The following is a 23928-nucleotide window of genomic DNA, read 5'->3' as shown; positions in this document are numbered from 1 at the left end:
CACACACACATATATATTGTTAGGCAGGTTGCCAAAATGGGGCCTTATTCAGCGGATGTAAAACAATAAGGGTCTGACGGATTAAGAAACACACTTTTGAGTTGTTCCTATTCAGATCTGGACTATTCACGGCCAACTGAGAACTTGAGGCATGACTTGTTTTCTGCCACACAGGCTTATTTAAAACCATCTTTGTTTTTGTCAGTATGGAGAGGTAAGGATCCTTCATCATTTAGATGTTTTTTACTGATGGTTCACCTTGAAATGGTGCACTGTCATTTAGTTTTGTCAAGATAATAAAACAAAAACGTGTTTTTGGTCAGTAGCTGTTTAAAACATATCCGATCTTACATTTTGCCATCTGTTTATTTCAGATCAGGTCAGACTCTGGCATCACATCCCAGAACATCCTGGTGTAGCACGTGACACCCGGATGAGAGGGCAGTTTACCTAAAGTGACATGTCAGCTGTGTAATTAGGTTTCACAAATCTCAAGCTACAGCTCCATAATCAAAGCTGTTTTCATGTGGAAATACTGGATGTATCTTGGCGCCTCCTAAACTCAGTACACTTAAACACTTTCTTTGGCAGCCTAAGGGTTCACTGCAGGTGCCGTCTCTTCTGATTATCCCCAAGAAACTGAAACAGCTAGTGTGAAAGATGAAGGTGTGCAAGTGTTTAGATCAAAAAAAGGGAGAAAGACAGTTCATGAAACTGTTGTCTAGAGGAGAAGCTCGATTTAAACGGCTGTCAGGTTTTAATGCTGGCTGTATAAGATGCAACAGAAGCAAGAAATCAGCTAAAGAATATCACTACTTAAGGTATCGCCACCGCTGACCTAACTATTTATCACTGAACAATCAACCTACAGTCCAGAAAGACATGAGGGATGATAATTTGCGTTACAACTGACTGAACTGCTGAAATATAAGAATGCAGCATACAACAGGCCAAAGTTCGAATCTACATATAGCAATTGAAGGTTAACACCAGCGCACTTAAAAAGTCTCATGCCTCTACCCTTTCAAAACTTCTCACACACACACACTCCCTCAAAGCAGCTTCCCAAAGAAAAGCAGCTGACGGCAAAACCACAAGCAGGAGATCTGATATCCTGCTTTCTGTACATCCCCAACACACCAAACAATCCCAACACACACACACACACAGAAACGCACACACACACACACAATGAGCTACACAAGTGAATAAGATAGGATGTTTTTTGAAGTTAAATCTATATTCCCTTCAGCAGCATTAAGGCTTTGAAATACATTTTCATCTTGCATCTACACACATACACGTGCAAACACACACACACACACACATAAACTTAAGCCCTCTGGCGAAGCATTCAGTCAAACCAGCGGCGTGCCCACACTTGCCCCTCTCTCCCCTTTGCCTCCCACCGTACAGGCAGTGCAAGAGTTCACACGTGCTGCTCGCTGCCACAGTTTATTTTCCCATTCATTCCTAACTGCACACAGTGTTTCCCCCGTTGACTTTCAAACTACCGTTTTTCATCATCTTAATGTATTTTAAAGTTGTCATTTACGAATACTGATGCTGAGTTATCCTAATTCCTGCTCTTAATATGTTCTAGTCATACGCTTGGCATGGGTTGTGTATACCATTTCATATGTTTAGACAATTTCATCTTTACTTGTGCAATAAACGAAAAACTTTCAGAGTCTTCGCACAAGTTGTTACCACAGACTTTATAGTGAAGATCAATGTAGCCTCCAGGTTTGAGAAGTGACGTCAACACTTAAACCTGCATTCTTACTAACAGACAGCAGAGGGTGACTCAAAAATAAGTCTGACTGTGTAGAAGTCTATGAGAAAATAAGCCTAATTGTCACTTGATTCGGTACTACAGTTAACATTTTCCTAATGAGTTTATAGTCTCAATTGCTGGATTCAGGTATCCTTCCCATCAGCATGATGTTTATTAAATAAATTATGGTCCCATTTAGAGTAAAACCGATGATAAAGCAGGGTATGGTTTAGAGCGGGGCTACCTTGTGATGGCAGGTTGCTTCTGTATAAGCTTGTGTAGTGTTCTTTCAGTCAGATCTATGTGTTGCTCATTACATTCAGCTTAACAGGAGTAAGATGGTGACGGCCAAATTCAAAACTGAAAGCATCAAAATGGTTGTCCACAACCCAGTGAGTATTGTCATGTTGGGTGTGCTTATCGCATGTATCTGGAAGCTAAACAGTAAAAAACATTTTCACAATACATGAATGTCTTGCTTTAACTCAAGTATCCTGATGAGCACAACACGATGTGCTGAGAAAAAGATTTTCTTTAAGACACATAATAAAATGCTAACTGCAGTTTCGCTTCCACAAAGCTGACACTGCATCTCAAAATCAGCACAACTACCATGTGCTATATATTTGAACAAAAGGACAGTGTACCTGAAAAGAGCAAGTGTGAGCTGGTAGCCAACAATGAACTAGTCAATGCAAACTCAGATCTTGAGCTTTAGGGAGCATAAAGATGGTGAAGACCAACAATGAGAGTCTGATCATAGTAAGTCTAGACAGTAATGTCAGTGGTATTTATAAGATTTTCTCAAAACACAAGGACTGTTATCACACGGACAAGCACACATCAAGAAACTCCCATACAGACACACCATCCAGAACTTGTGACAAAAATTATACCACACGAGTCAGCAAGCATCAAAATCTAATCCTGCTTCTCTGTGCTGCTGCTCATGTCACTGTTGGCTGGTTGTAGAGTCCACAAAGACTCAACAACAGTGTACATCAGAGAGACTAATGCTCTCACAAAGTTCAGGTCCAAATCAAGCTCATTAAACCTGCAGAAAATAGTCAAACACCAATCAGCAAACCTGCTTCTGTGGTGCAAATACACCAAGAGCAGCGTATTTCCCAAACAACTGAGATTTTGATTGATGTCATCTGCAAAGCCGCAAGAATGTGACTTATTTTGGAGTCGTGCCATCTACTACATCAGGATACAGGCATGAAAAATGTGGTGGACAATGAATTCTTGGTTTTTAACGACAGATGGTCACTGTTGAGGATGCAACTCTTTCTGTAATATTGTACTATGTCAAGCAGCTTTTAAAGTAGCTGTCTGGATTGTGATCAATGACTTCCCTTCCATCTAAACTACTATTTTATTTGTTTTTTATGTGAGCAGTTAGAAACTAAATACATTGCTTTGTATACAATCACAATTTCCAAGCAAAGATATGCTATTGAGTCGATGCAGATGTCAAAGGTTAGTTACTGTCCTGCTCTTCTGGGTGGATTTGACTGAAAACTCAAAGACACTTTGCACCCTCATATGGTGGCAACTTGTCAATTACAAGGTAGCTCCTTTGTTGTCTATTTACTCTAAATCGGAGCATAATTTACAAAATGAACATCATGCTGAATTGAAGGAGACTTTAAGCTACAGATGTAAGGTAACAAATCAAGTGAGAAGTAGGCTAAGTTTCTGATAGACTTCAATACAATTGCAGCTCTTGCAATGAGGAGTCGCTCCTACTGGCTGTTACAAAGAGTGCAGCTTTATGCTACCTCCTCTTTACTTTTCAGACCCAGAGGTCACATCCATCTCTTTCCATTGGTGCATTGCTTTGTAGGATTGTTAGCAGAAAGTAGAGTGCATGCCATGGACACTGTTGTTTGGTTTATTCGTAGCATCATTAAGGAGTGAATAACACTGCGTATCCCGCGATGAGCTCAGACACTCATAAAATGATGGAGGTTAAACATAATGACTGTGAGTGATTCCTGACACAGTATGCATTTTTTTCACAACAAACATTTCAACCTTATTGAGCAGGAACTGCAAAGTATTAATATTATCAAAAATGGCCAGACGGAGAGTCAGCATGACCAATATTAAACGAACACTTCTGTATCTCCTTGTATGACAAGTGGCCATAAAAACCCTTTTCTTTCTCCCCTCACCCCACCTGGTCGAGGCAGATGGTTGCCCTCCCTGAACCTGGTTCTACTTAAGATTTCTTCCTCTTAAAAGGCAAATTCCCCCTGTCAAGTGCTGCTGGAATCAAGTTTCTCTCTATAATATCATTTTGTGGAGTCATGAACTTATTACTTGAAGTGCCCTGAGATGTTGTGAATTGAAAGAATGTAAATAAATTAAATTAAATTAGATTAACATGGCAGTGTGGTCCTAACAGCTTCCCTGTGACAGCTGACAGCAATGCCAGATCTCTGTGTGTAGCTATTCATCTCGATCAGATTTAGTTGCTGTGAACGGCAGTTTTGTTTACATGTACATCAAAGATTACAACCTATGATTCAAACCTGAGCTGCAGTTTCTCAGTAAAACTACATGCCAGCTCAGCTGTAAATGTAGAAGACTACACAAAAAGAATTAATGCAGCGTGCAGCATGTCTGAGGCCTCACCCCGAGCATCTTGTAGAGGTAGTGGTACTGCTGGCCGGTGGAGTACAGCAGGAAGGTGTTCATGAACAGCCAGGTGTTTGCTCCCAGCCACAGCATCTACACAGACACACACACAGGCACAGCAACAGCACAGGATGTACACTGTTGTCAACAAGTGGAAAGAAAACACAATGTGTGATTTGTCCCTAAATGTCTCATTGACATTTAGTGTTTCTCAATCAACATTTCTTTAAACTGCCATATAATGGTTGTGGTAGGTTAGATGAGCACAGCAAAGTTCATAAAGACACACTGAGCAAATTCAATTGTTTTTTTCCTCAAGAGGGAAACTTGCACAGAACGTCGTGAACATTAATTGCAAGTTCTGCTGACAAAAACAGCCAAAATAAACAATTCTACCAACAGCTAACGACACGAGTGGAGTTAAACAGCTTCAGAAACGTGTGACAAAAACTTTCCCCACCAGGACCAAGTGCTTCCCTCCTTCGTTGGCGACCCAGCTCCGCACCGACACGACCATGGTGCCTTCAGGGACTCCGCAGCTGCCCAAACTTTTCAGCAAAAGCCTCGGTGCGGCCGAGAGCTAGAAGAGCCGTCCTCCCCGCAGCTCTGCCTCCGTGTGTATGCCCCCAGACCGGCCGGTGTCTGCTCTGTCCGCCGCCCTGTCTGCTCTGAGCGCATTTTGACTTTTCATCCCCCCACAGCTCACAGCGAGGCTCCGCCGCATCTCCCCCCCGTCCCCTCGTTCCATCTCACTTCTGCCGTGCGCCAGGCACCGGTATTAAGTTAGCAGCTCCCCCGCACATCCTGAATGAAAATTTGTGCACACCCGGCCAAAAAGAAAGATAACCAACAATCCGTCTGGAGAACAATAAAAACGCTCCACTGCGCCTTAAAGCGTGTTTCTGCCAGCAGAGGGAGCCACAGACCAACATGAGCTTCTCTACAGGCACGGCTCACCTGTTACTTTGAGAGGAAATAACAGAAGACATAATTACACCATTACAGTCTGAAGATCAGATGTGATCGGTTGTACCCTACTAATAAAGCAGTAGGCCTGTTTTTAATAGATCCATTAACCCTCAGGTGTATTTTTTTAGGTTACACAAAATATCTTCAGGACAAAAATGTCGTTGTAAAACAAAAAAGAAAAAATCCCAGAAAATATTGTTTTTTAATATTATTTCCCACTTTCTCAGAGATAGGCTTTTTGACCAATAGCACTCACGATAACAAATACCAACAAATATTTATAATTTTCAGGATTTTAACCATTGTCAACAATTAGTAAAATTCTTATGCATCATTATTTTTTAGCATTATTATTATTATTATTATTATTATTATTATTATTATTATTAGCTTACACTTCAAACCTTAAGGGCAAAAATGTGCCACAATATATTAAAAATAATATTATTTTCCACTTTCATTGAGTTAGATTTTTTTAACCAACATCAATGTTGATAATAACTACCAAACATTTATTATTTTCTGTATTTTAACCCTTTAAATGCCATAATGCTGTATTCCCCATATAATGAGCAATTAGATTTTTTTTATTATTATTATAACAGGATATATTTAATAGAATTGTTTTGACAAGGACATTTTTGTTTTTAGGATCCTAAGTTTTTAAATGCCATTTAAAATGCCAGATTGCTTATATACTGCCACTGCTGTTTTTTAAAAATAAAATAAAACCATCTGGGATATGTCAGTGATTAGCAACAATATTGATTTGGATGCATTATTATTTTTGGTGCAGTGCCAGCTTAATAACCTTTTTGACACTTTAGAGTTTGTGGATTGTGCAGTGAGAGACCAAGTCAAGTCATTTATGAATTACATTTTATACAACAGACATCAAGCCAAAGCATTTTCCAGAAGAGAAATAAGATGTATACTATGGAAAACCTTACAAATCCAGGGATTCCTGAACCAGGCTCAGGGAGGTCGACTGTTTCCTGACCAATTGGAGTGAGGGTAAAGGGGAGAGAGAACAGAATAGCACAGAGAAACAGACAACAAACAAGAGAACATAAACACTAGACAGATTTGTGAGACCTGTAGCTGGAAATCATATTGTTGCAGCTCCAGAATGAGAAATACCTGCAGAGAGGTACAAGGAGAGAGAGGACAGAGAGAATAAGAAACTACAATGGAGAGAAGACACAAAGTTAAAAATATGCAATATTATATATAAATGCATGGGAGAAGAAATGACAAAGGTGAACACATCAAGACAGTTATAAATTAAAAGGATAACCAAGGCAAAGTATACTGGCTGGATTCAAAAAGGAGCAAAACGACAATAGAAGAAGATAAAAGAGAATTAATCAATGCAAAACAGCAGGGTAATAAAAGAAACTAGGCGTAGACATGACTTCAGCAGCTTCAGGAAAGACTAAAAGCAAGAGGAAACAGGTGGATCTGTTATTTTTATTCGAAATCACTACCAGCGACAAAGGATTTAAAGTGGAACTGGTGGCTGTTCTCTGACCTGGGTGTATTAAACAAAAAAGCCTCTTAGCCTTTAAATGTGAGTGTGGGACTGACTAACTGAGAAGTTGACCCAGGTGGCCTTCAGGCAGAAAACAGAGTTCACATATTGGTTGTGTATTCTAGAGCTAATATGCTATGAACAAATAGCAAAATTAGTATTTAATATCAAGTACTATGGAATTAGTGTAAAATAGAAATCAGCTACTTTGATGGCAACCCAAGTTTTTGTTACTGTCACAGGTGTAGATTGACATACATTCTGATTTGGACACATAGGGTATAGTTAACTCAGTGGATAAAAAGCAGGGAACTTTTATTTTTGAAAAAACATTTGAACATTACTCACTGGCCTAACAACACAAATGCATGCAGAGAAGGTACAAATTGGTGCAAAAATCACCAGAAATCATGTTCAAACAAATCTTGGTACAAATGAAGCATTTGAAAAAGACTTAATAAAGAACTTAGTTCTGGTGTGCATTTGTTTTTTATAAAAGATGCCCTGTTAGAAAATAGCATCGAAGTAGTACGAGACATTTAAACAACACTTCAGAAATGTAAATGCCTGTTTAAAGTGCTGTTTGTCTTTGTAACTGCTGTAGGATTTAGACGACATGATAGAATTAATAAATAAGCTATGGGACTAATTATCTTATCTTTGGTAGGGAAAGGTCACCTGACTGTAAGTTGAAAAACTTCACATTTTGGATGCAGGGTCTAAACATGTCATCACCCTGGACTGACAGCGCCACCTGGTGTCTTTAGGAAAACCTACAGGTGTGGCTATATGTGAGCAGATTTCTGTACCACTAGATCATAACACATAGGACAGGAACAACAAACAGATAAATATGCTTGAAAAAAGTAGAATAAAGTTATGTTTTTATAAGTCCTAATGACTAAAGACATCTGATACACTACATGACCGAAAGTATGTGGACACCTGCACGCTGCATATGTGGGACTGTTTATTATTAATGATGATTGGGGATAAATTACAACAAAGGGAGCCCCTAAAGCCTTTAAGACAGGCCTTTAAATGATAATTAAATATGGATAATTTCTCATTAATTGACTATATTGTATTCTTTATCATCAAAGAATGAAGCTTACAGAGGAGAGATTATTTTATAAACTAAACATCCCATTTTGTGGCACAAAACTAACCCATAAAAAATGTTTTTTTCCAGTTTAAAGCTGGAGAACTTGTCCTGACCTCAACACACTTCAACAGTCACCTTTGGGATACAACAGAACGACACCAGAAGAGGTCACATTACCTAATAAATGTGAATATACTCTTCATATCGTTCATGATACAGTATGTGTTGTTCTATAGTTCTTGTGTTTTAATAAAAAGGGACTGTAAGAGATTTGTTGAAATCCCAAAATAGATAAAACATATAGAAAACATCAAAAAACAGTCTAGGTATGTTAATTTGTGGAAATATTGCAGGAGAATCTACATGGAACTCTTATCATGTAGTGATATTTTTATTCACACTCTTGTTCCCTAAAATGCTGAATAAATCAAGCATAGAAGACTGTGTTATGCCTAATGCATGCATGTACACATATACAACTAACTGGGCCTTAAACATCACAGAAAATAGGTCTGTCCTTGGTGCTGTTTTTCCAATTAATCATGTAGGTCATGATCATTTGATTATGTGTAAATATGAGTAATCCAACACTAGTTTAAGGAGCACTTAGGTCCACAAACAACAATTCAAATTAAATCCAAATCAGCCTCCCTGTACTATGTGAAGGATGCTGGTTTAATTAAAGTTGTTTCCCAGATAAACAGCATGTTGAGGACAAGGCAGAGCTGTGGTCTCTGATACTCCCACATTCCTGAAAGCAGAGAGCCTCCTCCCCACTTCACGCTTCAGCCCATCACATGAAAGAGTCGACGTCCACACCGCACAGCTGTTCGCAGAGCAGGAGGGGTCAAGCTCGACCGAGGCCTGCACGTCTTCCACTGTGGGAAAACACATCCAACTGTCCACAGGGAGATACCACATTAATAGTGTAGCATTCATTGAAAGCAAATGAACTTTAACAAAGTGCCTCAGTCATTTCTCTTTCTGCAAGATTTATAATTAAATACATTAAACTAAACTATTTGTTTTTTAGTTTATATGAGGTTTTGGTGATTAACTTTTGTTATATTTAAACTTTATGTAGACTGGAACTGTAAAGAAATGTCATGAAAGAAATAAGGGAAGACAAAATGAATTATTCATTATAAGAAAGTGAGTAAGGCTCTTCTAAGTGACATTTTGAAACTGCAAAGTAAAAATGTTGACTCATGATCTCAAAGGTTTTGATACATTTTATTGAAGTGAATGTTTTTTATCTCATCATACATAATTTCTCGGCCATTTCTGTCTTTTCTTGGCAGAAATTTGGCTTCCTACATATGACTCACATAATTTCCATCCTCATCCTGCGATACAGTGACTCATGCCCTGTACAGTTGCATCTTATTTAATCAGGGTTTTTTTGTATTTTGTTTGCATCACCATCGTATATATTTCACTTCAGCCTTTTGTTGCTGTAAACCTAATTTCTGAAACTCACAACTCTGCTTTGTCACAAACAGCTTGTTGAGCTTGTTAAACACCTTTTCCACATGAGCTGAAGAGTTAAGAGTATCTGTTGGTCCTGTTTCACTCTGCAGAAACTCCCTCCTAACCCCTGGCTTGTCTCTGTGTCTGCAGCTTGTGCATGCTTTTGAAAAAACAGTCTTCAGAGTGACCGTCCAGCCTCACGTTGAGTAATGCTGTGTCAGCACCGGAGCGGCCAAGGTGCACAAGACAGCAGTCGGTCCTGTGACAAAGCAGAGCACTAATGACTCGCTCCCTCTTTGTGTTCCCCTCCAACTTTTCACTCTGACTAAAACAGGCAGTCGCTCAGCCACCTCTCTCCCTCTCTCTCTCTCTGTCTGTCTCACTCCATCTCACTCTGCCATTCCCCCCACTGTGCTCTGCTTAAGCAAATTATTCTCTATCTCTGCAAGCGTGCTCTGCAGAGTCGGTCGTGTTGCCGTGTGGAAGTCCGTACAGCTGTAAAATGAGGAAGGAGAACAGGCTGATTCGCTGGATCTGGTGGATTGTGATTGTGACAGCTTTGTTTTTCCTGGGCTTCATCATAGGTAAGCCGTGGAAACACAACAGAAACTTAAAGTGACCACAGGGTGATACAGACTTGGTGCTCTGCTGTTTGTTCTTAACGACAAGCCACTCACTGAGAACTGTATAAATGAAACTGAAGGCAGTTCCTGAAATGGGATTAGTAAATATGCACTATAAGGAGATTTTTTTTTTTTTTTTTTAATTTAAAAAAACCTCGTGTGGGTTTGTGTTTGAGTTGATTTCTTTAAACTGAGCCTGCTACAGTGACTGAGCCACAGATCTACTGAGTGCTGTTGTTGAAGGTGTGTGTGAGCTGTAGTTTGTCACCACTCTGACACATTTCACAGCTTTGTGCTCACAGCAGGTTGACACTTGCTGTCCATGACCACAACCTTTCAAATACGATATTGACAAGTATCTGTTAAGAGCGTTCAGTGAGTTTCTGGTAGAATAGAGTCCATATTGTGTTTCATTGTGCATCATTTGGTGGTGATCATCTTCTTTCCGAGTGAACCGATGTTATTGTACACTTACTTAATGTTTTTCTGTGTGTGTGTGTGTGTGTGTGTGTGTAGGTTGGTTTGCAAAACCCACGCATCCAAACACTGAAAACCACAAAGCTTCCAGCAAGTATTTGAAGGAGTTTCTGGATGAAATGCAGACAGAAAAAATCAGAGAGCATCTAAGGTAAAAATAAAAGCACAAACAATAAAAAAAAAAGCATTGTACACTGCAATAAATAAATAAATAAATAAACCACTGTATTTTTATTAGAGGTTTATTTCCCCTGTTTTACTGTGTGTTTTGTTGCCATAATATTGCAGTTTTTTACAGTTTGTATTTTTTTTTTACAGTGCATAACCTGTAAATTGCAGTCGTATACGTAACGTAAAGAAAAGAAAGAAAAACTAATGCTCCTTCCTTTCTTCTACTTACATAAAGGAAACAGTTACCTTCATGTGCAACACTTTTTGCAACAGACTAATGTCTGGATAACTCTCATAGTTTCACATGAATAGATTCAAAGGCTGTGGTGATGGTAATATTTTTCATGTACCACTAACAGGTCAATGTTTCCACTAGCACAGCAGTTTCTAACACAATGCTGAAACACTAGCCGCCATCAGCCTCGATCTCTGAAATCCCACTGACTCACCAAAACCATGTCGGTAGCCAAAAATTGTTCAACTTTTATCTGGAAGTCCAATGGAGAGCCCAAAGTTTCCAAATATGTGAGAATCAACTGGAGCCACAACAGCATGCCTCAGTGTAAACATCACATTGCTTCAGTAAAGTGTTGAAATAAGCTGATACACAATTCACATAATGCCAGCAGCCAGTAAGAGATAAAACAGATAAATCATGCTGTGTTCAGTTGAAGTCAGATATGAAGAAAAAAAGTTTTGCATCCATTTTCTTTTTTTATATATATTTAACTCAGCTATTTTTGGCATTAAAACTGAGTAACATTAACATTCTGCAGGTTCTGCTGCTGCCTCCATCATTGCTCTAACTGTTGACATTCTCTCTGCAGGAAATTCACACGCCTCCCCCACCTGGCCGGTACTGAGCAGAACCTGAAATATGCAGAGCAGATCATGAACGAGTGGCAGGAGTTTGGATTAGACTCAGTGGAGATGGTGCCCTATGACGTCCTGTTGTCCTATCCCAACAAATCTCAACCAAATTACATCTCAATAGTTGATCACCTTGGCAATGAGGTACAGTACATGTCTATGCACATATACACTCAAATGCACGTGTTTTGCGAATCATATTTTTCCCACATATAAGTTTAAGCTTTCTTTGAAAACAAAACAAAACCAAGCACATGTCTTGCAAAAACCTGTACTTGTCTCTGGTGCAGTATTGTCGCTGTTGTTGGCTCCCATCTATTATAGCATTAGGATGGTAGTTGTAGTCAGTGGCGAGCTGGGTCATTACACAGCTACCTCGGTCTTTCAAATTGCCATTTGCATGTGTTGTTTTCACACTGAGACACAAATCTGGAGATATTTTTAGTGTACAAATGTTCCCACATTTTGTGACTAACATGTTTTACCACCACAAATGTTCTGATGAAACCCTCCATTCTCCACACCTACCCCCATGTGACCAAGATTTCAAAGAATGGTGATTTTCTCATGCACTTGAACAAACAACGTTAAGTCAGTCCAAACCTTTGACTGCTTCTCAGTGCATCTGGGGAGATAAGTTGCAGCGTGCATGTGGCGATCGCACACATTCCTCCATCGACCTCCTTCTGCTCGTCTGCGCCACAAAACTGCAACAAGGCTCATTCAAGTCCAAGGTTCTTTTATGGCCTTGTTGTGAGATATACCTCTGTGTGTGTCTCATGCCTACAGATAATGACACAGCACAGAAGCTAATAGGAGAAATCAGACCAGTTGTTAGTGCACAGCCATATTTCACTGACTGCCTGATTGCTTGTGAAAACAGTGCTATAATAGAGTATCCATCGAGTTTACAGCGTTCGATCTACACAGCTATTGGAAATAACTGCACTAAACTGAGGAGAAACACAAGAGATGGGAGCAAATTTCTTATTTGACAAGCAGGAACTTGAACAGGAAATGTTCGGCATTTTTGCATGAAAGAGAACTTATCATAACAGTTCTCTGTCAATTAACAAAGCTCAATGCTGTTGGATAGTTTGATGTAAAACAAAGCCTTGTATTGTGTTATCTTTTAGTATATTATGTGCATAAAATGTGAATGCATAAGTAGTCAGATAAATGTAGAGGAGTGAAATCTACATTATTTCCCTGTATGTAAAAGCAGTATGTGTGTCAACTTGTCAAATCCTTGAGTAAATGTGTTTATATTCCATTGATGCTTTTTTACTAGAAAGTTTTACTACACAGAGAGAAGATATACCTCATTAAATTCAATTTAACCTAGTCTGGCCTCCTCTTGTCTTTGCTTTTTCAGGTTTTTAACACTTCCTTGGCTGAGCCGGTCCCACAGGGTTATGAAGATGTTCCCAACATTGTGCCTCCATACAGCGCTTTCTCTGCCAAAGGACAACCTGAGGTACGCACATGCACATACAAAAAGAATCATAAAGATAAAAAGAAAAAACACACCTAAGATAACTCCACTTTATGTCTCCGTCTCCAGGGGGATTTAGTGTATGTGAATTACGGTCGCACGGAAGACTTTTTCCAGTTAGAGAGGCAGATGGGCATCAATGTGACTGGAAAGATTGTCATCGTCAGATATGGGAAGATATTCAGAGGCAATAAGGTGGGAAAAATCTGAACTCCAAACACATCCACTTAACACATTTTGCACTTTCTATTTCGTATTCTCACACATCTTTTAGTGTTTAGTGTCAAATCAGTCATGAGTGCTCTATCATGACACAACAATGTCCACACAGACGTCACCAAAACCTCCTGTTCTGTCTGTCTGACAGGTGAAGAACGCCATATTAGCAGGAGCAAAGGGGATCATTATGTTCTCAGACCCTGCAGATTACTGGGCTGCTGGAGTCCAGGTAGAGTTCAAACAAGCTGTGATTCAATAACACATCAACAAACAACAACCCTGTTGGACTTCTTTTTTTACCCACCACCACATCATTGGAGATTCAAGAGTTTATACAGCCTCTGTAACTATCTGAATCCTGTGTTCAAATGCAGCCGGTGGATTTGGCCTTTTAAAATATGTTTGTGTGCAGCCCTACCCTGATGGCTGGAACCTGCCGAGTGGAGGAGCTCAGAGAGGAAATGTTCTGAACCTGAACGGAGCAGGAGACCCTCTGACACCTGGTTACCCCGCTAAAGGTGTGTGTGTCCATTTGCTCGAGCCTGTATGAGTGTGTTTACAGTGAATGTGTGACTTTACGTCTCCTCTCTTACAGAATACACCTACAGATTCAGCATGGAGGATGGAGTTGGACTTCCCAAGATCCCTGTGCATCCAATCGGCTTCCACGATGCAATTCATCTGCTGAAGTACATTTCTTTAAAAGCTGTTAAAATCAGTGATGCAGTTTAGTCTCATTCAGAGCTGTGCTATTTGAAAAACTCTTTCACTTAAATTTGGAAATCAGCGCAAGAAACTAAAATTTTTATTGGCACCCCTGAATGAAATGGGCAGCAATTTCTATTATTCACAGAACACGTGAATTATTCATTAATTCAACAGGAACATGGGAGGAGAGATTCCACCCAATAACTGGAAAGGAGCTCTGAACGTCTCCTACAGGATCGGCCCGGGCTTTACGGATGACTTCAAGAGCCAGTAAGTGCTTTGCTAAAGCTTTCATCCCTTTCATCCTTCAAAACAAACTCCTTCCCTCTTCTGTTGATATTCTCTCTTCTTCACTCCTCTCTTCGCTTACTGTGGTAGTGTTTAAATTATCTCTCTCCTTTTGTTGCTCTTGTTCCAATTGCGTGACCCGGTGGCAAGTAGCCAACTGAGGCACAATGGAGGCCCTTGTACCTCCTGCATGTGTGTGAGCAGACATACATGCACATTCGCACATAACACTGCACAAATAAGGCACCCATATGCAACATCGATGATGCCGCTCTATTGAGCTTTTGAACAACAGCGACTGTTTTGGTATTTTCAGGAGCAAGCACCTCCCCGAAAACCACAAATAGAATCAACTGTGTGCTATTTACTCAGCCGAGTGTAATTTCCTGCAGAGCTGGAAAACATTTCCTAAAGTACTTGTTTGCAGCAGTGTGAGAGTGTTGCATGTCTTTTCCCTGCACTCCCCGTCTGCCACCGCATGAAAGAAAAGCACTGAGCTTGTTTTCTGAGCTGCTGTGAATTGTAAACAAATTTGTAACACAAGTCTGACGTGAATATTGTAACTTTGTTCCAGTTCCTATCCCCGAAGACTGCTTCTCACGATTCTACGCATCTGTTTATCTCTTTGTGATTCTTTCTTTCCATGCTGTGTCACTCATTTCTCAATCTGTCTGCCTCAGGAAGGTGCGTATGAACATCTATACAAACAACCAGGTAACCAGGATCTATAATGTGATTGGAAGGATTAGAGGAGCTCTGGAGCCAGGTACAAGAAACCATCGCACTCTAACTTTTCATTTCAGCATGTGCAACACAAATTATGTATAGATTGCAATGTTAAACTAGACTAACAAAACTGATGCCTGCATGCCTGTTTTGCTTCATCCTGTCTGGAAACACTGTCTGAAGATAGGAGAGAGATACATTATTTGTTACCCTTTCTTTAAATCTTCTTTAAATAATGTGTTGTTTGGTGGGTTTGTGTAGACAGATATGTGATTCTGGGAGGACACCGCGACGCCTGGGTGTTTGGAGGAATTGATCCCATGTCTGGGGCCGCAGTGGTGCACGAGACCGTCAGGAGTGCAGGCAGGCTGCTCAGTAAAGGTGAGATTTTGGACATGAGTGACTGAGTGATTGAATAATGCAATACTCAGTGTGTGCGTTTGTGTGAAGGCTGGAGGCCGAGGAGGACTATAATATTTGCCAGCTGGGATGCAGAGGAGTTTGGGCTGCAGGGATCTACAGAATGGGCAGAGGTAGCACATCTGCACACACACAAACACACACATGCATGCATAGGTGCAGACACACTGACAACACTTCATTTTTCTGGACAGGATAATGCCAAAGTGCTGCAGGAGAGAGCTGTGGCCTACATCAATGCAGACTCTGCTATAGAGGGTGAGTGTGTTTATGTGTGTGCAGCCTGATACCAGAAATAAATGATCAATATTACACAATTTAAGTGGTTTTAATTTGGCACATGTGCTTGTTTTTAAAATTCCAGGCATGTACACTTTAAGGGTTGACTGCACTCCGTCTCTGCACACTTTAGTGTACGACCTGACCAAGCAGGTGAGCACATTTAAACACAGACAGAAATCTAAAACTGAAATAGGTAAATAATTTACATTCTTTAAAAATTCTCTTATCTTTCTCTCCACCTTATCCCCATGCCTTTTCTTCCCCTGTGTTTTTGTGTAGATAGCCAGTCCAGAGGAAGGGGAGGACGGAGTTTCTCTGTATGAGAGTTGGCATAAGAGGGACAACTGGACAAATGATCGCGATGCACCCAGGTACAAAGCCTCACAATCATTAAGTAACAACAAAAACCACAAAAGCAAGCAATAACACTGGCATGTTTAAAGGCAAAACAACGTTCTTTGCATCCATGAGAGCAAAGCTGCAAAACATTATAAAAAGACAAAATTAACTAAATGTTTTTGAGACACTGTGTAAAATATGATAATGATAGACTGGTGACCTGTCCAGGGTGTCCCCTGCCTTCACCCTAAGTCAGCTGGGATGGGCTCCCGCCCCCATGTGACCCTAGTGAGGATTAGGTGATCTATAGATAATGGATGGATATAAGATTGTAGGGTGTTAAAGCTGAGGTAGGCAGTATTTTATTTATATTTTGGCAACACTGGGCAAAAATCCCATACTGACCTTTCACCTTTGACTTCTCAGACTGCTCATTATTCAGGAGGGGATATTTTAACCAATCATAGGGCTTTTCACCAATTAGATGAGATGTCGAAAATAGCAACAAAGTTCACAGAGAGAATATGATGTGATGCCCTTTACAGATTCCTACCTACTGCAGATTTATCTGTAATTTCTTTATTCAGTCAGGTACATTTGTAACATTAATCTTGTTTCTGTGTTGGAAAGCCCTTTGGGTCAATATCTGTTGTTTTAAATGTGCGGTGTAAACTGCAGTGACCTGAACTGACTTGTGTGGCTATGTTTTGGGTTTAACAAATACTCCTTCATTTTTACCGAATCAGTGAAACAACCAAGAAATGAAACTAACTAAACCACTAAATCATCATTAAATCCATCTGTCCTCCTCTCTTGTGCTCTTTAGGATCAGTAAACTCGGGTCAGGCAGTGATTTTGAGGCCTACTTTATCCGTTTGGGAATCGCTGCAGGCAGAGCCAGATACACCAAGAACAAGGTGAGACATGCTGCACTTGTGCACATACATACAGAGAATATGTTTGCTGTATTTGCCTACTTTTTCTCCTTTTTAATGCCAGTTTTGCCATCTGTTTGTACTGTGCAACAATTTAGAACAAACTCTGGATTTAAACAAGCTGACCAGGGATAGTTTGCCTAATTTGAGATCATTTTATTGCAGTTGCACTGTGACTTCTACCTTACCTAAAGGTTGAGTTGTTAAGAGTAGAAAATGAAGGTGTTTATGGTCGAGGTTACTGTGAGCATCCAGGGACTCAGAGAAATGTTGTGTGTCTACTTAGAAAACTGAGCGATACAGCAGCTATCCAGTCTATCACAGCGTGTACGAAACCTTTGAGATCGTGGAGAAGTTCTACGACCCTTCCTTCAGGAGGCTTCGGGCGGTGGCCCAGGTGAGAGGCGGACTCATCTTCCGATTGGCCGACTCCCAGCTGCTGCCCCTTGATGTGAACCAGTATGCAGACTCACTGAGGAAGTATGCTCAGAGCATCGCACAGCTGGCACAGAAGAACCCGGAGGAGATGGAGATGTATGCGGTGTCATTTGGTGAGTTGATTAAAATCCATCAGAATCATGAATAACCCAAAGATCGTACAAGTGCAGTCAGAGTCGATGTGGTGCCCACAGCTTTTTACATTTCTATCTATTTGTCCTAGATTCCCTGTTTTCTGCAGTGGAGAACTTCACAGTTGCAGCCATGGATTTCCATGAACGCCTTCAGACTCTCAACACAGCAGAGTAAGAATGTGTTTAAGGTTTCACATGTTTAAACAAACACTGAAATATGTTGGTCTGCACTCTGTAGTTTATATATTCCTTCTAATGTGTCTTCAGTTGGGATGTGTGTGTGTGTGAAAGGCAGCTACAGTCATCCTCAAATGTATTCATACCCTTCCATTAAAGAAAAGGCAAAATTCGCAATAGTCACTCAAATAAGTAGAAACTGAAAAAAGTAATAATAAATAAATAAAAACTGCTAAATTATAATTTAGTGAAATAACGCATTGCTTTTGAACTGTGGCTGAAAAGAATAAAAACAAAACTGTCCCAGAAAAACTAGAGCCCTTTGCTGATGAGCAGTGGACCAAAATCAAAATACATGTCAACAGGTGCAGAAGTCTGATTGAGAGTTACAGAAAACACTTGATTACAGTGATTGGCTCAAAGGGTTGTTCAACAAAATATTAGTTTACAGGTCAAATCATACTTGTTTGCTTGTTTTTGTTTTGTTTTTATTTTTGCTATTTCTGTTGAACCACAATTCAAGTCATGATTTTCATAAAATGTTTATTTATTATTACTTTTGTTAATTTCAACTTATTTCAGAGTCAGCTGTTTTTTTTTCCTTCTTTAATGGGAGGTTATGAATACATTTGAGGACTGTAGAAGTGTAACAGCATTTAATGTGTGTGTTTGTGCACCAGTCCTCTGCAGGTTCGCATCATGAACGATCAACTAATGTATCTGGAGAGAGCCTTCATAGACCCTCTGGGTTTACCTGGAAGACCATTCTACAGGTTAGTCTCTAACACACACATACACAACACACACTTGTCCCATTTGTTTTAGTTTCATACAAATCTCAAGAACCAGTGAGATGCTCAAGTACTCTGACCACTACATAGCAGTGTGGGCCATGTTTGACTTGTTGTAGCCAAGTAAAACTAAACTCAGCATTACTGGATTCACTCTCAATTTGTAAAAACATTTTTTTTCTGGCATGTACTTACACCTGCATCTGTAGCTTTGCAGTGTTACTACAACTAAATTTAATACACAAATGTATATTTTACACCCAGACTCATGGGTTCATAGCTGGCAATTTTTTTGACTCGTAGCCTCTTAAAACAAAAAGTCTTCTTCTAGCTGTATATGTCTGTTAACCACAGTGATTGTTTCATTTTACTTTAAGAGGTCAGATTGTCCTGCAAAAAAAGTCTGAAAAGTAACAGTTGTTTAAAATAGCAGAAAATAAGTTCTTTCTGATGTAAATATTTCAATTAAAAAAATGTAATTGTAAACAGATAAAAATTAACATTAAAAAAATGAACTGCAAATGTGTTTAAGTTGAAATAACATTAAAATTTGTAAATGTAAATAACCACAATTTTTTAAATTTTTTTTTAAAGAAATGTAAACATTTTTGACTGTTAAAAAGACTGTTAAAACATTCACAAACTGATCAGAAATTCACAATTATTACCTTTTTAATATTGTTGAATAGGTGGAACAGTTAAATTCAAGTTTTACACTGTAAATGTATTTCTAATACAATTAATGGCACACAAAAAAAATGGAAAATGTATTTTAGGTCTGGAAAATTACTGTATTTTTATAAGATGGTAATTTCTATTATTTTATAGTATTTTATTTTTATTTATTTGTTTATTTTGGTGTCCCAGCTGCAGATTTTTTTTCAGTGTATTTTTCAGAACTGAGGTTTGTACAGACTCCTCTCACTTTCACTCCAAACCAAGTGAAATACTGTGGGATTAACCACAAGACTTGGATTCTGTAGCTGGCAGCAGATACGCAACATTTTTTAAAAAGTTTTGCTACTTTTTAGAAAATCTTTCAATTGGCTGCATAGCTGCACGCTCTGTTGGTGTGTAGGGTCAATCATGTATGTTTCTTAGTTTAATGAATAAAAAAAATATGTTTTCTCTTATCCCTAGCAAGTTTGTTTTAAAAAATACCATACAAATATTTAAGCTGGAATGCCTCCAGTACATTCCTTAACATAACACTCTCCCTATTCTCATCTCTCCTGTTTCAGGCATGTGATTTTTGCTCCCAGCAGCCATAATAAATACGCAGGGGAGTCTTTCCCTGGGATCTACGATGCATTGTTTGACATTGAGAACGCAGCTGACCCAGTGAAGGCCTGGGAAGAAGTCAAGCGTCAAATCAGCATAGCAGCGTTCACGGTCCACGCTGCTGCCATGACACTGACACCACCTGCATGAAGAGCAGGCTGCAGCAATGTGATATGATGAAAGCATCCAGACGGGACAAAACATCTGCTACCTGCAACTTAACACTTCTGGAAATCCTTGTTTCTTATCCGGTCATTCCTACAGAACATGCAGACCTCAGTAACACTGTGAAAGTCTTATTCACATCTCCAGAAGTTTAAAAATCTGTCTTTTTACTCTTTTATGTTTCGTGTTTGTGATTTGTTATGCAGCTGCAGTAAAGAAATAAGTTATGTTTTTTAATGTTTTCTTCTTGTTGGAGTTTTTGTAATATTGGTCGCTGGCTATGAGACATCCAAATAAATCAATCCATCCTTTTATGTGGGAAGAACATAACTCATATTGTAGTCATGTAATGAAAAATATGAGAGAAATGAGTTTTATTTAGACAAGGAATGTTTTTTGGTAAACTGTTTTTGTCATGTGCTTTGTAAACAGCAAAAAACACAACAAAGTTCATTAATAAAACTGTATATATTGATAAAAATTATGCTTTCTTCAGAAAATACAGTCAAGCATTTATTCTTTAAATTGCGTTGGTGAGTTTTAAAAGTCACAACACAAAGAATGTCATAATGAGGCAATAAAGCAGTTTGACCAACAGCTACAAACGGTTTTATTGTCCAGCATTATATTAAGTATTATCTGTGTGTGTGACAATGACTTGATAATGATGAGATTGTAAAATACTCGTGACAATCAGATGTTCATCCCCTCTTTCATCTCACAGGACGGAAAAGTTACAGAGTAAAGGTCATAATATGACATAAATTCACTAGTAAAAAAATCTGTGACAGTTTGCAACTTGAATAGTTTAACTGCTAAGATTTCTTCTGGCAACAACACCATTGTGCCTGCAGTGAGTTTTATTACAATCATAAATTGCTGTGATAAATATTTTTGTGATTATTTTTGTGACCTTCAAGGACACTTAAATAGCATGCCGACTAATAAATCAATTACCAATTTGGAGGTCAGATAGATAAAAATATACAACACATCCCCTCAGAAGAGATTAAGAGACACAAAAATATGAGTGAAAACGAAATGCCTACCATAGTTGTGTCTTGAAAGCTTCGTTGTAGCTACAGCGTCTGTTACACACCCAGAGGCTTATGAATCGAGGCCTGGTGATGCCTCAGGTGACAATATATGAGTCTGACTTGTCATTGTGACACTAGAGGACAGTTATACACAGCCCAGGAAGGGGAACTACCAAAGGGATGTACTACAAAGCAAGTTTGACAAATACAAGCTTTCTTTGTGTTAGCTGGCTTTACAAAACCTAAACCCCCATCAAGAGATAATAGATATTCATACAATGGTTGTCAATGTCTTTGTTAACACAGGTTTGTCCTCATCTGACTCTGTGGGCATGTTTGACGCGTCATAGGACTCTTCATCCCAATATCAAATTGTTCCAACTGACCTAATTATACTAATTAGGCAAATTACAGTGACAGAAAGTACATTTTGGGTGGAATAGACCTTTTAAATCATAACATGTCAGAAAATGCTATTTAGGTGGAATAAACTTCAAATATTACAGGAACTTTAACAGAATCTAGGATTTTGGGCAGAACAGACCTTTCAAAACCATAACTTGCAACTTAGAAAGTACTTTTTGGGTAGAATAAACATTTCAAACTATAAGTAATTGGACAGAAAGTAGTGTTTTGGGTGGAATAACCCTATAAAACCACAACCTGTTGGTTAGAGAGTACTATTTAGGTGGAAAACACCTCTAAAACTATAAGAACTTTGACAGAGCCCAAGTATGTGGGTGGAACAGACCTTTAAACCATAACTTCTTAGTTAAAAAGTACTTTTTAGGTAGAACAAACATTAAAAACGATACATAAATAGAAATTACTAGGGTTTGCACAGAAAAAAATGGTTTTGGGTAAATCTTTAAAACCACAACTTGTTTGTTGGACAGTACTATACAATTGTGGAATAAACCTGTAACCTGTCTCGGTAATTGGACAGAAAGCACTATTTGGATGTGATTTGGCGTTACCCAATTCAGTAGGTGGGTCGTCATGGTTTCATTTCATTTACAAGTCAATTCTGGCCAAGACACCTCCCTACCTGTCCTCTCTTCTTCAAGTCACCCATAATTCTTATCATACTAGTGAACACATCAAGCTCATCATCCCCAATACCTCTATTCTTTTTGGCCGTAACTCTTTTCGCTTTGCTGACAACTGGAACACCTTACAAAACACTCTCAAACTTCCAACTCTGACTCCACTCACCACCTTCAAGCTTAAAATCCAACAGACTGTAGTTGACTGTTGCTCCTGCTGACCACACCGGATTTTACTTACATACTTATACACACACACACACACACACACACACACTTTTTCTTACACCTCATGCACATCATTTTTCACTCACATGTATATGCCCCCGTGCTTCTTGTTTAATTTTTTTTCAATGTTGTGTTGATGTGTCTACTTGTGTGTGTAATTTACATGAGTATTTGTTCCTTGTGGCGCATCTTGGCCAGGTCATGTTTGCAAATGAGAACTGGTTCTCAAACATTTTTTCCTGGCAAAATAAAGGTTAAACAAAAAAAAAAAAAAAACAAGGGTCATAGAAGTGCAGTCCTACAACTGTGGTCCTGAAACTGCAGCCTCCTGTCCTGCAACACATAATAATGAAGGCTATGGCTTCTTACAGGCAATTTAAATCCCAAACTCTGAACAGAACCTCTTCTGGAGCAGGTTAGTTGTGCAGCATCAGTTACCAAGGTGAAAATTAGTACTCTTTGTCCAGCACAGAGCTCTACTTTTAAGGTGGTTTATTTAGGAAGATGCTAACTCTCGCTTGTGCTGCTTTGTTTTTTTTGTTTGTTTGTTTTGTTTATTTTGTCTCGTGCTTTTTAGCATTTTGTTGTTTGAGGTTCTGCAGAGTAAAATTTTGACTTTGTAAACCAGTGGGCAAAATGAATCAAAGAGAGACTGAAAATGAGCGTGTGTGTGTGTGTGTGTGTGTGTGTGTGTGTGTGTGTGTGTGACAAATACAAACGTTACAGAGCATCTTTGATCTTAAGGTGTGTATTGTCTTTTCTCACACTGCCACATGAGGGCGCCAAAGTCACAACTTCTCAGACACTATACACGTTTGCTTTACATGCCTTGAGCTCCTGAGTTGCCATTATACTTTATTAGAGCATTTCTTTTGCCTCATTTCAATTTCATAAGGTTAAGTTTAATGTTGTTTATTTCTCTTTACCTTTTTCCATTTGCGTTTATTATTGTTTTGGTTTTTAATTTGTTTTCTTGAGTGCTACGCAAAGAAAAGTTACACTGTCACTATCAATATAACTATTGCACTTTTCAGCTGATTTTTCCTGTCTTCAAATCAATTGTTAGAATCTTTATAGCCTCCATAGTTACTGGTGGTTACTGAGAAAATAATATGGATCAGAATTTTACTTTGAAATTCTGATAGTGTTCAAGGTGAATTTTGCATCCTAATAATTGCTTTCCTTGTGTCATTGTTTCCATGCAGTGCTGACTTCATTCTCTACTGCAGTGAGTCCTGGACAGGAACACAATACTCTACGTCTAATGTATAAATAAAGACTGTGTGGAGTTCATTCACTATTCCTGTTGTTCAACATTTTCAATGAATATTGGTGTTTCAGGCTACAGAAGTTTGCATTTTTGTCTTAACTTATGTTCCTCTTTGTTTTCCTTCCTTGTATCACCAATAAGTATGCAGTGAAAGTAATGTTGTATAAGACTTTATTCATTATTATTTCACCTGTTCCTCTAATTGTTCTGGTCTATGCATAAAAATCCAGAGTTTGCAATGAAACATGACAGTAAAAAAAAAAAAAAAAGCCCAAGTAGAAACAAACACTGAAAGACTGAAATGTGAAAT

The 23928-nt window shown here is 38.9% G+C and overlaps 2 protein-coding genes across 3 annotated transcripts in view; one reads left to right on the top strand and one right to left on the bottom strand.

The window, feature by feature from the left end:
• nox4 (NADPH oxidase 4) overlaps positions 1-5172 on the bottom strand; it is a 29980-nt gene extending 24808 nt beyond the window's left edge. The window contains exons 1-2 of one of the 2 annotated variants that reach the window (XM_008301517.1): positions 4884-5172; positions 4421-4516 (exon numbers count right to left, since the gene is read on the bottom strand). In XM_008301517.1, the coding sequence (XP_008299739.1) occupies positions 4421-4516; positions 4884-4940 (153 nt within the window). In that variant the 5' untranslated portion in view covers positions 4941-5172. Of the gene's footprint in view, positions 1-4420; positions 4517-4883 lie in introns of those variants that run through there. The other variant, XM_008301524.1, reaches the window with a different exon arrangement.
• Positions 5173-9849: 4677 nt separating this feature from the next.
• naalad2 (N-acetylated alpha-linked acidic dipeptidase 2) lies at positions 9850-20642 on the top strand. The gene is made up of 20 exons (XM_008301505.1): positions 9850-10082; positions 10638-10749; positions 11597-11783; positions 13015-13116; positions 13204-13329; positions 13502-13582; positions 13766-13871; positions 13949-14042; positions 14236-14331; positions 15030-15115; positions 15337-15456; positions 15526-15608; positions 15690-15753; positions 15860-15927; positions 16057-16148; positions 16943-17033; positions 17338-17602; positions 17713-17794; positions 18481-18573; positions 19833-20642. Exons 1-20 carry the CDS (start codon positions 10001-10003, stop codon positions 20020-20022), a joined length of 2220 nt encoding a protein of 739 aa, XP_008299727.1. The 5' UTR covers positions 9850-10000; the 3' UTR covers positions 20023-20642.
• Positions 20643-23928: the final 3286 nt, after the last annotated feature.

This window comes from Stegastes partitus, unplaced genomic scaffold, assembly GCF_000690725.1.
Source record: "Stegastes partitus isolate 25-593 unplaced genomic scaffold, Stegastes_partitus-1.0.2 Scaffold35, whole genome shotgun sequence".
Lineage (NCBI taxonomy): Eukaryota > Metazoa > Chordata > Actinopteri > Pomacentridae > Stegastes > Stegastes partitus.
Note: the sequence above shows the minus strand (reverse complement) of the source record. Positions and strands in the feature narration are given on the sequence as shown.

What these genes read in the sequence shown, in the direction of transcription:
- naalad2 (XM_008301505.1), top strand. Translation starts at nt 10,001, where the DNA reads ATGAGGAAGGAGAACAGGCTGATTCGCTGGATCTGGTGGATTGTGATT. An exon ending in ACTGGGCTGCTGGAGTCCAG is followed by an intron (nt 13,583 to 13,765) that starts GTAGAGTTCAAA and finishes GTTTGTGTGCAG; the next exon opens with CCCTACCCTGATGGCTGGAA. An exon ending in ACGGATGACTTCAAGAGCCA is followed by an intron (nt 14,332 to 15,029) that starts GTAAGTGCTTTG and finishes TGTCTGCCTCAG; the next exon opens with GAAGGTGCGTATGAACATCT.